The 12,256-nt window shown below is 37.9% G+C and overlaps 1 protein-coding gene across 1 annotated transcript; it reads right to left on the bottom strand.

Annotated features, from left to right (window-relative positions):
- Positions 1 to 1,079: 1,079 nt before the first annotated feature.
- On the bottom strand, positions 1,080 to 4,907 carry LOC104118049 (uncharacterized). The gene is made up of 3 exons (XM_009629221.4): positions 4,466 to 4,907; positions 1,947 to 2,105; positions 1,080 to 1,405 (listed from the first exon to the last, which is right to left on the bottom strand). Exons 1-3 carry the CDS (start codon positions 4,769 to 4,771, stop codon positions 1,337 to 1,339), a joined length of 534 nt encoding a protein of 177 aa, XP_009627516.1. The 5' UTR covers positions 4,772 to 4,907; the 3' UTR covers positions 1,080 to 1,336.
- Positions 4,908 to 12,256: the final 7,349 nt, after the last annotated feature.

The following is a 12,256-nucleotide window of genomic DNA, read 5'->3' as shown; positions in this document are numbered from 1 at the left end:
GCACTGAGCAAGGTCGGTGTGACAAGCTCCAATTCTTCTGGTTGTTTCTCCAAATTACAATCTGTTGATGTGCCTTTATGGTTATATTTTGATTCCATTATTTAATAAAGTTGTACTCCTATTTTATACTAGCACATTATAAATCAAATTGTTGGGCCCCGTGCAATATCCAAGTCTATTATCTTAACGGACGTACGCACGCTCCCTAACTAGCTGATTTTCAGTAGGGAAAACTATACTATATAGCCTCTCCAAAAAAATAATAATCGAAAAATATATATTTTTTATATTAAACATATAATATATATATTTTATACATAATTAATATATTAATGTTTGTATCTTTGACTAGAAGATATAATTATTTTTGGCCGAGCGGTCAAATGAGGAACTTGGCCTATAATTTTATTTTTGAGCTTCTTGGAAAGTCCAATGATTTTTAGCAAGAACTTATCTATATTCTTAGAGCTCAATTTTATGAAAACGGATCTCAACTTTCCCACCAAACAGTGCTATTAAAAGTTTATACTATCCAATTACTTTAAAATTAATTAAACATTAGTTTATGATCAGACAATTATACTGAGAGGTAGTATAATTTTACACTATTATTGTATGTACGTAATTAGAAAAAGAAAAGAACAAGTTAGATTGAAAGTTTGAAACTATCAGTATACTTATATTGGAGAGTATTTTGTTGTTCATCTTTCATCTAATCTCAAATCAAATTATCAGGGGTTTCATTGTCTCTCGTTTGTCTTTCCTGGAGTAATCAATTTCATATGATTGTGCAAAGATATTTATGATGAAATAAAATACTTCAACTACATGCTTTTGTATGCAACAAGGTTTGAACCTGTGACGAGGCGGACCTATGTGTAACCTTGAGGGGTCCTAAACTTCGACAAAAATCTTATATATGTATATGCGTATATGTTAAAAATGATCACTAAAAACCTTTAAGAGGCACTGGTTGAAGAGAATAGCGGTGCCCCCTGACGTGTTAAAATCCTTGGTCCACCTCTACCTGTGAGGTGCGTCCAGCACACACGTCATGGACTGCGTCTAGCACTTCAATGTGATACAACAACATAAAGATTTCCGCTATATAGTCCCCGGAAAAATCGAATCCTCTACAGAGTAAACAATGGCTACAGAATACAATCACCCTAAGCCAATATCATGGAAGACAAAGGCAGTTTAGTCACTCAACTGGTACAAGGCAATATTACATGGAAAACCCATTATGACCTAGTGCTCCTGGAGTTCATTTGTCTGACTGAATATATGTTACCTGATCTGTCTTTGAGTTAGAATTGTTTTCGTCGTGAGACTTCTAACCCAAAGACAAGTCCAAAGTCCTTTCATTTAAGTCTTGTCGTTGTGGAGGTTTTTTCTGCGGAGCCTGAAAGATAAAAACACAATTCAGATACTCGTGCACATTATCATCTCATGTGATCATCAATAGACTCATGAAATCTGAATTGCATTTGGAGCCAGAAAACAGGAGTGTATAACCAAATAAAAGTTCAAACAGAAGAAAAACGAGTGGGGAGAGAAATCATGACCTATTTTCTCAAAAACACTTCCTGAGAAGCTAAAGAAAGGCATCAAACAGAAAAAGAGAGGAGAAAAGGTTAAAAATCTAAAAATCTGGCAGGTCGGGATGCACTATAAAAAAACAAAGATCAAATAGAACAAAAAAAAAAAGAAGAACCAAATGAATGAATATTAGTTGTATGAAGTCATAGCGTGAATCCAATTACTTTAAAAAAGATAGAACCTACAACTGTCATATACCTTCCGATTCTCATTTGAAAAAGCTCCAAGCCATTCGTACAGCAAATGAAAATGCAAATAACCTTACTAAATTATTTTTAAATCTTTTTCCTTTGGCTCTCTTTTCCCACAATTTTCATACAGCAGTCGCAAAGATATTAAAGTACCTGAGTCTCTTCCATGGGCATGTCGTTGATGTCGGGTTTTTCATCATAACCATCTGCCTGAGATGTTGGCTCTTCACTATTTGTGTCACTCTCAATTGCTTTAATATCATCTTCAGCTTGTTCTGATGCGTCATTCTTTTGTTCTTCAAGCACGTTAATCTATCTCAACCAATTTTAAGAAATGAAAAAGTATACTCACACAGCACAAAAAATCTGATTATCTTCATTGACATACAAGCACCATAGAGTGGGTTGCTCTAGTGGTAAGCACCCTCCACTTCCAACCAAGAGGTTGTGAATTCGAGTCGCCCCAAGAGCAAGGAGGGGAGTTCTTGGAAGGAGGGAGCTGAGGGTCTATCGGAAACAGCCTCTCTACCCCAGGGTAAGGGTAAGGTCTGCGTACACACTACCCTCCCCAGACCCCACTAGTGGGATTATACTGGGTTGTTGTTGTTGTTGTTGACATATAAGAAGCAATCTAATTGAAGGAAAGAAATATAAGAAATATCATAACACAATTAGAGAAGATTAGATTTGGCATTGCCTCTTTATATCCACGAGACATACTGAGAATGTCCACAATTCGAATGCAAATTGCCTTGCCCCTTTTAATGGCACAAGCGCCCAAACATCTCAGCATGTCTCTGAAGGTTTTCAAGAAGTTACCGAAAGGACCTTCCCTAGGCAGTAGGTGGCAACCTAGCAAATCGCATAATATGGACTTCAACTATCTAAAAAGACATCCTTTAATTGATCGGCTCTCCAGGGCTCAAAAATCCAACCGGAAAACATAAGGATGATTAACAATATATGTAGAGAATTGAAAACAAAGGTACCAAACTGCCCCCCCCCCCCCCCCCCAACACACACACACTGTTTTACTCCCTAACGTTTCAAAATTTATGCCAACTTATGTCATTGACATTTTTCTCTGTTTCCAGATCTTGCTACAGAGACAGAGCTAGGGGAAGGAAAGGGGGTTCAATTGAATCCCTCTCGTCAAAAATTATAGCGCACAAATAGGGTGAAAATTATTATTTTTGACATATATAAACTGTTGAATGCCCTTAATAATAAGGGAATATTGTAGTGTAGTGGTAAATTGTGTTCAAAGTTGCTTTAGGTCATAGATTCAAAAACCAACTATGACATTCTAGTACTTTTTTTTAAACCACTGGCTCTGCCGCTATCTTGCTAATCTCATAATTACACACCAAATAAATCAGCAACACGAGAATAACATAAGGAAGTCTAAGAGTACTTCCTTGTCAAAAAAAATGAAGTCTAAGAGTACTTCTATTTAATCAGTATGAGGTCTTAAGAGTACTCAGCCTTCTATCATGTTTGAATCTGCACGACGGAAAAGGGGGAACAAATAGATGGAAAAGAACGAACGATTCGGTCATACGTAGAAGAGTCAAGCTAAATTAGGTGAAAAGGGAGAATTATACTTCTCAAGGGGATAAAACAGAATCTTTTTGGTGGGATGGAGAGGGAAAATGGTTGTCTATAAAAACTAGCACTTCATTACCTATAAAGATGGTACTACAACTTCAAAGCATATAAAAGTCAATCAGAGATTCAGGCCACCACCAATTCTCATATTAACAACTTGCACCATAGAAGAGTAGTCATATGGTTCTTGTGCCACAGTTTGTTCCCCAACTGACTAAAAGATCCACAAAGAACTCTGAATTTCCCACGTTTCAGGACATAATAGCTAAACACTTGCTTCATCTTAATCAAAAACTATACATCAGTCCTGCGGTTAGACATATCCCTTAACCTCACTTCCCAAAAATTCAACTGGAGTTTCATCTTCTTCCCAAATATCTAACCAATAGTAAGGCAGATCAAGCATTTTAAGTCGTTGACTGTAGTGTACCACTATACCTAACTACTCTCTCATGACAATGGGTGTGAACTTATCAGGTCGAGGTGAAACCAATGTGTGCCCGTGCAAGACAACTCCAAATGCCACACATCCACCCCCTTACCTTCCTATTAGGTGGCACTAGCAAGATCTAGCTAAGGTAAGAAACTTCCTGTCCGCTCAAGTGAACTATGGTCTCATGAACTGAATTTCTTTGCCTTCTATGTACAAAACGAAACACTATATCCGCCTTAGCTTACAAGTTCTTCCAAACCCCACTACATATAAAAAAAAAATTTAGACAGATGGTGTCTGAACTAGCATGCTCATCTCGACTATTCCATCACATACATGCTACCTCCCACCAACATACCAACACATGTACTTAAACCCAGAACCCTAAACCATCATCCACCACCTAATCCACTTGGAAAAATCTGATCTTTTCCCCATAGCACAGCATAAGAAAGAGTACATCCGACGAAAATAAAATATAACAGAAAAATGAAAGCTCGTTGAAATTGCTCAACATTGTTAAGTGTGCTTATATGTTAGTGCTATATACAATACACAGTAGATAAAGTTCATCTCCGATAATGCACACACAATTTTGTAGGTTAAAAGAAGTAATTAGTCAGATTAGTACCGGAATGTACTTGAATTTGCGCTTAGGTGGCTGCTCATCTATGAAGCCATCATCTTTAGCAGAACTATTAGTAGCGCCGTTACTGTTCTGGCTCGAAGTAATGGGTGTCCATTTAAAAAGCAGGAGATGAGAGCCGTTACTGCCGTTAACGCCACCGTTAGCAGTTGGACGGTTGTTGTTGCCGGAGCTAGGCGGCGTTCCGTGGATCCATTTCTTCTTCCACCTCCGAACCGGCCCAGTAAATACAGTTGTCGTCGGCGCGTACCTGTTAGATGACCGGCCTAGTCTGGCCCCTACTCCGTCCATTTACGACGGCGAACCGGTCTTCCGCGGCTAATTATTCTTCTCCGATCGTTATGCCTTTTTAAAAAAATAGAGTTTTTCTTTTTTCACTATCCGATAAAAGAGTTTAAAGTAGGTCGGGAAGTGAGTCACACCTGTCTAGCACAATGAAAATTTAGGAGCAAAATAAACAGCTTGCATATATTAATGAAAAGATAATTTAAGATTTAAACTTACTTCTTTCCGTCTACTTTCAAAATAGATAACACATTTCATTCTCAGCTCAATTCAATATTTTAAAATTAAAATTTAAATATTCAAAAATTTATACAAAAAATACTATAAGTTATAATTTTTCTTATGTTAATATAATAAAAAATATATTTTAAATGTTGGTCAAATTTTATATAATTTAACTCCCGATAAGTAAAATATATCATCTAATTTGAAACGAAGAAAATAATTAAATTCAAAACATAAATTATTAAAAGCATATTTAAAATATACACATCAGACGCTTATTGATTTGATGCATGTCTTGACACGAATAAATTATTTTGTACAAAAGATAGTGTATTTTTTTATCCAGAACATAAATCTTAACCACTAAACAAAAAGTTCGATTGTCATGTTGCATTATGTTCTTTCATCTAGATGAAAATTACATATTCCTAGCTATTTGACCAAAAAGTATAAATAGAACTATTATATTTATATAATAACGGGTTAAACCTAATTAATAATAATATTTTTATGTGCGAATCTTGAAAACGTGAATTTTAAAAACGTGTGTGAGGTGAGACAGATCCATTTAGGGGTTGACAATAACAAGCATTAAATAGTCATAAAGTATAAGTAATAATGGAAGAGTGGCTGATAATAAATAGCAATAAATATCATTTGAGTAAATAGGATGAGTGATTCACCCAATAAATAATAAGTTAGGTGATTATTACTCCTCACAATGATGGGTGATAGACAAATCTTAGAACATTCGAAATCTTCTCGGATCTAATGGAAAAGTGAAGGATAATATGAACAAGAATCTTGATAAAAAGGTGTTCTTTGTATCTTTTCAAGAGGAAGAGAATCTTTTAGCTACTCTTATCAAAATGAATATCACATGTCCCTATTCATTATCTTTTTTCCTATTTATATGGGACATACCCCCAATAAACCCTAGTAGTATAAGTACAAAGAATATCCAATGGAATATTCTCTTTAATATCATGCCCTAATAAACTAGCTGTTACAGCTCTTTTTACGACACTCGACACCGACCATCTTCTGCATCTCGACCACGGGTTTTGCCATCTCCTGGTCGACCTCAGCTGACTCTTTTCTCGATATTGCTTAGTGTAACGCCCCGTAAAATAAATTTCTAATGATTTAAGATTTTAAAATGCGCCAACGGTATTTGTGAATAACGTATTTGAGTATTAAAGGAGACCTATGGGATAGAGCCACATCATGTTGAATTGATAATGTATGTTTAAGGTGTGGTGGAATATACTATAGAGTTTTGGGAATGGCAAGAACTTGTGTGGAACAAGTTGGACACAGTAAGTAAAAATGATGTTTTAATTGGCATAAGACCCAACTTCATATGAATAGAACTCCCTCAATATAATGACTTAGGTTGTGATCTACTTATCAAATTAAAGCCCTTTGAATCTAGTTTCCAACGCATCAAACCGTTTGTCATTTGAATATGTATACAGAAAGTTGTGGCCATTTTATTGAACATGTATCATATGCACATCCAGATGCGCGACCGCGTATATTTGAGAGTTTCTGCCTCAAGTGCGCGGCCGCGCATGTAGGAACCCATTAAATACCCCCAAGGACGGGTATAAAGAGGGGTTAAGTAATTTCTTCAAGACTAGGGCTTTCTCTCCACCACAGATCCGGCCAAGGCTTCAAATACACATCTAAGGTGAGTTTTTAAGTGTGTTTTTATGATGATTTCACTTCTCAATCACTAGTTACAACAAGGTTTTGTATTGGATTCCATAGGATTTTCTCAAAATTTTAAGAACACCCCAAAAGTTGACTTTCAAAATTTGGTCTACAAGAGGTAATATTTCACCCTTAAACCTACATGCATGGATTGTTAGTGAATAAATGAGAAAGGAATAAGTACTAGCACTTATGAGATGGTGATTGGAAGCCATAAATACTTAAACTAGATTATTGGGTGTGGTAGAAATTTTGTAACGAGTTAATTAGTAAAATTTGATAGATGTGAGTTCATTGATGATTATAATGATGCTAAGAAGGTAGTTAGTGGATAAAGAATGTTATAGTATCTCTTGTTGGTGGTAAGGAGGTATTGTTGGAGGAAGAAACAATATTACTAGAGGTAGTTGAATGCTATGCACTCTAGGTGTTTGATAAAATGTCAAAATGACCAAAAACCTGGAAATATTTACTAATATTGATCCAATTGAATTGTGTTGATGTAGATTGAAGTTGTAAGAGTAGTTGGTGGTTTTAATATCGCTAAAGGGCTCCATCAAGGTATGTTGGCTAAACTTTCTCTCTTGGAATTGAATTTCATAATGTTCCCGTAAGTTTCAAAGTATGGGTTGCGTATTAAAATGTTATGGCTTTGAATCGTATTTCAAATGAAAGCTAGTATGCCAAATCGTGTGAGAAAATCTCAATATTCTTAAGACTCTTAATTGCTCATATGTGTACCTAAAGTCTTGATTGGAAATGTCTTATTGTTGATAACCTATAAAGGTGGTTGGAAATGAAATAATTGAATTGGGGATATAAAGTATGGCCAACGTGTCAAGATTTTAAGTTATGACTGTGGCTAGTCGTGCAAATGATTTGAAAGAATGCGATAAAGAATATGAAATGATCCTCGACTCAACAGTGTTAAAAGTGATTTGAAAAAATAGAATTTGCCTAAGAGCTTTTGTACTCAATTCATGCCCATTAGTGGCTGCTTTAACTAATGTTTTGCTTTATAAATATATCCAGTGTGATTCGAGTTCTATATACTCATGTGTTGAAATTGTACATTGTCATTTCTGGGGAAGAGTATTGCATGAGTAAATGGTGTATTGATTGTTTATGATTTTTCATGTGTATTTCTACTGTTGGTTGGTATGCCTCATTCTTTTGGGAAGAAACCATTTGTGTTTGAAGTTCCCATTTCAAATAGATTTGAAGTATATGATTTCTGAAATATTCTATATGTTGATATTTGATGGTGATCTTTGAAATTGAAAGAGGTGAAAATGTGAAATATGAAATACGGCCATCGTGCCAGGAATAAAGAATCATGTGAATGGCCAAATGAGCCAAAGGAATATTGTCGTTGTGAATGACTGGAAATACTAATGAGAACTTTTACAATGTGAAAGATGTTGAGGTGAGTACAATTGTATTTATTTTACCTCTATGTGCAAATAAAATAAATAAAATATTTTTAGGAGCATCATTAGTAAAACCGAGGAAGGGTGGGTCATAATGCCCACACCTGAAACTACACGTGCCGGTGTAGGTGTGGATTGTGGTTATTCCCCTTATTTGGGATAAAATTATAATATTATTCCCCTTAATTGGGATGAACTGGTAATAATTGTGGAAATGGAAAAGTCAACCCATACGGCATATGTGGGAAGACGGCCTAGCTGGTCGGGTGGAGATCAGACTCCATGTTGTGCACATGGTGGTACTACTCTTGGTAACAACTTTCTTTCACATCACCTGTCAAACCACATTGTCCGTGGGGAGATGGTCTAGCCGATCGGGCGTGATCGGACTCCGTGCTAACAAAGACGGTGGAATATCGGTGCTAATGATCTCCCAACCAAAATTGTATATGAAGTTCGTATTTTGAAAATTATTATGTTTTAACTGGACATTTGGATATTGTTGATTGAGATTTGCTGTTTATATGTGTTGCATTTTCTTATATGGGCATTCTATTTTGAAAGCGGAGTTTTAGCTATACATACTAGTGTTATTCGACAGTACTAACGTCCCTTTTGCTGGGGGGGAGGGCTGCATCTTTAAGGGATGCAGGTGATTCTACAGCACGCGACATTGATCAGTGATAGCAGTACACTCTTTTCAACTGATTTGGTGAGCCCCACTTCATTTCGGGGTCATGTATCTTTTGTCTCTCATATACTGTGTTTTGAGGTATAGTCGGGGCCTTGTTGCCGGCATTTCCATATTACTCTTCTATTGTACTTAGAGGCTCCGTAGACAGGTTGCGGGTTATGGTTGATGTTGGGAATTGAACTAGAAATGTTGATATTTGGAAATCATGTTTTTCATTAATTCTATAAATGCGAAATATTTTGGAAAATATGAATGAAGCTGCTAATGGGAATGAAATAGAAGTTATTAATCAAATCTTTTCAGTGCTGATTAATAGAGTACATCTCCTCTTTATTCATGGATGAGTTTGGATACAAGGTAATCTAACAGGCTTGCTCGGCCGGGTTCTCTCGGTTGAGCGCCGATCGCGCTCCTCGATTTTAGGGCGTGACACTTAGTCCCAAGTACTGATATAGATATCAACCCATACAATTAGTCCATCTGATTATTAAGGCTGGCCTCATGCGACCTTAATGAGCAGATTCTATTTACTGTGGTTGGTAGAATTTGGACGAGCGAGTCAAGCAATGATGTTTCAGACAAGATGACATCGTGACCTTTCGTGAAGCGCAACTTTTTGGGTTGTGTCGCTTCCGCACCAGAATGACATTATGACATCGTGCGTCATTATGGTGCATTTTCCCTATGCTTTGCGTTGTTTTCCGTGCGACTGTCAGTTGGGGGCTGCCGTTTCGACTCCAATGCCAGGTAATGATGACATAGTCTCTTGGTTTTGATGCCTGAATTCTTATAAAGAGAGGGGTAGCGACATTCATTTTCTCCCTACACATTTTTCTCATAAAAACCTAGTGCCTTCTTCTTCTTCTTCTTCCTCCATTGCTGTATATCTTCTTTACTAGTCTTAGCGATTCTTATTGCCTATAATACTTCGTTGCCTAAATATCCTCTTTCAAAAATATGGCTAATGTATCCTCTGATTCTGGTGCGAGAACTGACCCTGTCCCTTTGGCGGTGCTTATGCCCCCTCGCACTGATGGCATCTCTGTCGCTGTTGAAGATGAGAATTTTTCTACGGTGGAGGAAATAATTCCTCGTAGTGAGAAAGTTAGGTACGACTTTTCGAAGTCACCTGAAGGCGATCCCGAGGTCTCGGAATCAGCGATGAAAGCGGTCGATCTAGCTGAACTTAGGGCAAAATTTAGCATTCCTGCCCACATCGATCTGGTCCCAGCAGAGCGTGATATGGTACAAATCCACTGCCCCGTGTACTGCGCGTTCAATGCATATCCTTTCCATGTTGTCTATACTCTTCCCTTCTACCGTTGGCGGAGGAATTTTGCAGATATTATGGCATTTTTCCGGCCCAACTCTCTCCATACATCTACAAGCTTATTAGGATGCTCACAAAATTTATGGAGTTGGCCGGGGTCAATGTCACACTCTGCCATCTGATGCATCTCTTCGCCCCTAGTTTCTACACGGGGACGATGTTGCACCTTCGCAACCGAGGAGGTAAATGCCTGGTGGTGAATATGGATGACAAGGCAAATCGTCAGTTCTGGCATAACTACCTTTTTGTCAGAACCGTAGACGTGGTGACCAACGCGAACGACTTCCCTGAGACTTGGCATCACGCTCGTAAGTATCTATTTTTTGTTAAAAGCATTTGATTTGTCTTAGTCACCGGCTCTGAAATTTTGTCCCTTCTTCGTACAACCAAGACTATGAATCCTCCTTTGGTCAGGGACATTTCGAACTGGATTGGCCGAATTCTGCCTCACATTGTGGGGATTTGTGAATGGTCTGGCTTTCTCAAGAAGTTCGGGCCTGCTTCTTCCTTGGCCAGTGAGTTCACCTGTATAAATGTTTACTATCTTGACCTCATGGTCACTTGCTCGTTACGGTTTATTCTTGGTGGTGATAACCTTCAATCTTTCTTTTTCAGTTTGACGATCTTCGAGGAGGCCGAGGGCTCCTCCTCCTGCATTTTGTAAAAGGAAGGATGCCTCTTCTTTAGCGTCTATTCCCATTGTGACCGCGGCTTGGCCTGCCTGGTCGTCTTCTTTTATTCCTTCTTGCGCCGCAGCCAGGTGTGCTCGATCGTCGAGCCCCGCCTACTGCTGCCTCAGCATCAGTTTTTTCTCTGCCTGCGAATATATCGACAACATAGTTTCTGGCTTCCCCCTTGCATCGTCTAGTGGATGAGGAGGAGGAGGAGTCGCCGATGTCATGGCCCAACTGGAGGGTCATGACTAGCACCCGGGTCATACTTGGCGAGCACCAACGTACATTTTATCTAACCTTTCTTATTATCTTTAAGGGCCGACAATATCAATATAAATGGTAGACATGGATCATGAACAGCCAAGAATGAAAGATAATGATATGAACATACATAACATGGGACGACAAGACTGTCAAGAAACTATATATAAGGTAGGAGCTACCACGCTGCCATGAAAGACTATACAACAAAAATCAGCCGACAAGGCATTCCAAACCATACATGAGTCGACACTTGTCTATGAGCCTCTAAAGGAACATAAGTGCTGCAACATTGCCGGAACAGGGCCCCGACATACCCATAATGTCTATAACAAAAATTCATACCAAGACCACGGCAGGTCCGGAGAAGGGATCTCGCCAATAACCGCTGAACTGGGCAGCCTACTGTGGTGGGGTAGCTGCTTCTACCCGTCTATCAGGACCTGCAATACGACATACAACATCCACAAATAAAAAGGACGTCAGTACGAATAAAGTACTTAGTATGTAAGGCAGGAAAGCATAAGTAAGAACAGTAATGTAAACATGGATAAAGAATATACAACCTGTGACATCTGGGTACCTATGAGGGCTACTGACATGAAATGCATGATACATACATATATATATATATATATATATATATATATATATATATATATATATATATATATATATATATATATATATATATACATACATACATAAACTTTTAAAACATACGCCTCTGCGGGCATCATCATCATCATCATATCGTACTCGACCGTAATAGGCTAGGTAAAACGTACCCGGCCATCATAAGGCTCGGTAGAATCGTACCCGGCCACGTGAAACTCGGTAAAACCCAACTGATCAGTGGTTGCACAATAAGTGCCGTACCCGGCCGACTATAGCGCGACTCGGTAGAGTAAAATAGATACATATATATAATGCGTGTTGGACTCATTGGAATCACATTTTGAACCTTTCGGAGTGATGTAATGTCGGTATCCTCCATACACGCTATTAGGATTAACTCTTCATCAAGAATCTTATAAGATTCAGGAAGTACCAACAACATTGATAACATAATAATAAGAGAAGTAACATCAACATCAATCGTTCCATAAGAAGGGCAACAATATAAGTACTGCTAGCTTCTAAGAGTAGAGTATATTTGAA

Source organism: Nicotiana tomentosiformis, chromosome 4, assembly GCF_000390325.3.
Source record: "Nicotiana tomentosiformis chromosome 4, ASM39032v3, whole genome shotgun sequence".
Lineage (NCBI taxonomy): Eukaryota > Viridiplantae > Streptophyta > Magnoliopsida > Solanales > Solanaceae > Nicotiana > Nicotiana tomentosiformis.
The sequence above is the reverse complement of the archived record's forward strand: the minus strand, read 5'-3'. Positions and strand labels throughout refer to the sequence as shown.

What these genes read in the sequence shown, in the direction of transcription:
- LOC104118049 (XM_009629221.4), bottom strand. Translation starts at nt 4,771, where the DNA reads ATGGACGGAGTAGGGGCCAGACTAGGCCGGTCATCTAACAGGTACGCG. An exon ending in GCAAATTCAAGTACATTCCG is followed by an intron (nt 2,106 to 4,465) that starts GTACTAATCTGA and finishes TGGTTGAGATAG; the next exon opens with ATTAACGTGCTTGAAGAACA. An exon ending in TGCCCATGGAAGAGACTCAG is followed by an intron (nt 1,406 to 1,946) that starts GTACTTTAATAT and finishes TTTATCTTTCAG; the next exon opens with GCTCCGCAGAAAAAACCTCC.